General features: G+C 40.3%; 1 protein-coding gene across 2 annotated transcripts in view; it reads right to left on the reverse strand.

The window, feature by feature from the left end:
• The window catches only part of LOC119594363 (neprilysin-1-like), a gene marked incomplete in the record, with an annotated part of 114,752 nt that continues 113,426 nt past the window's right edge, over window positions 1-1,326 (reverse strand). For both annotated transcript variants that reach the window (XM_037943424.1, XM_037943423.1), the window contains 1 exon segment: window positions 1-180. In XM_037943424.1, the coding sequence (XP_037799352.1) occupies window positions 4-180 (177 nt within the window).

Genomic DNA, 1,326 nt, shown 5'->3' on the forward strand with positions numbered 1-1,326 from the left:
CTTCTAAACCCACAGGTGACACTTTTTCTCGGGGTTCATGGGGGAACCTACAGGACAACCCCATGTCTCTGCGAAGAACTTGGAATTCTGTGCCACGCCGTTAGCTCGGTAGACGCCTGGACTGTGGGTGTCCTTGCTGTACTTTTCATAACCTTCCTTGCTCACGACCTCGCACCAGATCTGGGGGAAGGACAGAGGGATGGGGGTTAGTGGGGGAGAGAGTGGAAGATACACTGTGGGAGTAAGTGGAGCGGGAGTAAGGGGAGTGTAGGTACAGTGTGAGTTAGCAGAGTGGGAGATAGGAGAGTGGGAGATAGGTGGGAGATATGAAGGTGGGAGATAGGAAGGTGGGAGTTAGGAGAATGGGAGAGAGAGTGGGAGATACATTGTGGGAGTTGGTAGAGTGGGAACAAATAGAGCGGGAGTTAGGAGAGTGTAAGTACATTTTGAGTTAGCAGAGTGGGAGATAGAGAGGGAATTAGGAGAGTGTAGATACAGTGTGAGTTAGTAGAGTGGGTAAAAGAATGGGAGATACACTGTGGGAATTGGTAGAAGGGGGGGTGTAGTGTGGGAGATAGAGTGGGTATTAGGAAAGTAGGAGTAAAGAGAATGTAAGTACAGTGTGAATTAGTAGAGTGGGTTACACTGTGTGAGTTTGTAGAGTGGGTTACACTTTGTGGGTTGTAGAGTGGGTTACAGTGTGTGAGTTTGTAGAGTGGGTTACACTTTGTGGGTTTGTAGAGTGGGTTACACTGTGTGAGTTTGTAGAGTGGTTACACTGTGGGAGTTTGTAGAGTGGATTACACTATGTTAATTGGTACAGTGGGAGATAAAGAATTAGGCGAGTGTGAGTAAGTACAGTGGGAGTTAGTGGAGTGAGATTAATACAGTATGTTAGTACAACGTGCATTAGTACAGTGGGAATTAGTACAATTGAAGTTTACTTATGGCGTGTTAATTCTTTTTAATATCAAGTGAATAAGTACTTTGGAATATATATTTTAAATCGATTACCTAGTCAAAGTAAAATTCGGAATATGTATTATATTTTTATCAGGACATATCATTATAATGCAGTAAACTTTCATTATTTTATCAGATGAGATAAATTAAACTCATTATTCATTTCAGGTTAAGTAGCATTGGGAATTTTTTTATTATTGTTTTTCCAGGTCAAAGAATATTCTGAAAGGTTTTGTAGCTCGAGATAATTTAAAAAATGCGTTTTAATATTTAATCAGTCCATATAAATATAATTCAATATTTTTTCTAATCATATTTTGGAACTATGGTGCAAATGCTTTGGATATTTCATCATTAGTAGTA

Source organism: Penaeus monodon, chromosome 33 (assembly GCF_015228065.2).
Source record: "Penaeus monodon isolate SGIC_2016 chromosome 33, NSTDA_Pmon_1, whole genome shotgun sequence".
In the NCBI taxonomy this organism is placed as follows: Eukaryota; Metazoa; Arthropoda; class Malacostraca; order Decapoda; family Penaeidae; genus Penaeus; species Penaeus monodon.